This window comes from Phytophthora parasitica (genome assembly GCF_000247585.1).
Source record: "Phytophthora parasitica INRA-310 unplaced genomic scaffold supercont2.15, whole genome shotgun sequence".
Classification (NCBI taxonomy): Eukaryota; Oomycota; class Peronosporomycetes; order Peronosporales; family Peronosporaceae; genus Phytophthora; species Phytophthora nicotianae.
In genome coordinates this window covers 876,685-877,267 of record NW_008649001.1, presented here as the reverse complement: position 1 = coordinate 877,267, position 583 = coordinate 876,685, and the positions used below count along the sequence as shown (strand labels likewise).

The window sequence follows — 583 nt, the reverse complement described above, 5'->3', positions numbered from 1 at the left end:
GCTCAATCGAGCTGATAGTACTGCTGCCTTTTCTCTCAGCTCGAGTAGTTTTCGAATTCGTTCTTCGGCTTCGGGGTTTTGACTTGTCTCCTGTTCTGGTACTGGGTTTACTCTAGGTTTTTCCTCAAAATTTACCAGCTCAGTGTCGACATGAGACGGATGCTCGAAGGTCTCCATAAAATTAGCAATAGCTTGGTTGTTTTCGCTATCTAGTTGCGGTTCACCAAGTGCCAACTCCAACTCCTTCTCGCTTCGACTGGCTTCCGATAGATGTCCACATTTTGTGGGTGTATCAATGCTGATGTCGGGCATTATTGGACTACTACCCCGGGCAGCAACTACTGTCATCTTTAGCAAATCATGTGTAGCTACTGGGTCATCCAATTCGTATACCTCATCGCTACCAACTTCTGCCGTATTATGCTCGTCGTTCTGTGCATCTTCAAACGACTCGGCGTCGTATTCTACATCCTCTACAGCCTCATCGCTGCCAACTTCTGACGCATTATGCTCGTCATTATGTACCTCTCCAGCTTCGTATTCGTCGTCTTCCTCAGCCTCATCGCTACCAACTTCTGACGTA

The 583-nt window shown here is 47.2% G+C and overlaps 1 protein-coding gene across 2 annotated transcripts in view; it reads right to left on the bottom strand.

Annotated features, from left to right (window-relative positions):
* Positions 1 to 319: 319 nt before the first annotated feature.
* Positions 320 to 583, bottom strand: part of PPTG_22351 — a gene marked incomplete at its 3' end in the record, with an annotated part of 7,921 nt that continues 7,657 nt past the window's right edge. For both annotated transcript variants that reach the window (XM_008903392.1, XM_008903391.1), the window contains 2 exons: positions 394 to 575; positions 320 to 322 (listed from right to left, as the gene is read on the bottom strand). In XM_008903392.1, coding sequence (XP_008901640.1) covers positions 320 to 322; positions 394 to 575 — 185 coding nt within the window. The remainder of the gene's footprint in view (positions 323 to 393; positions 576 to 583) is intronic.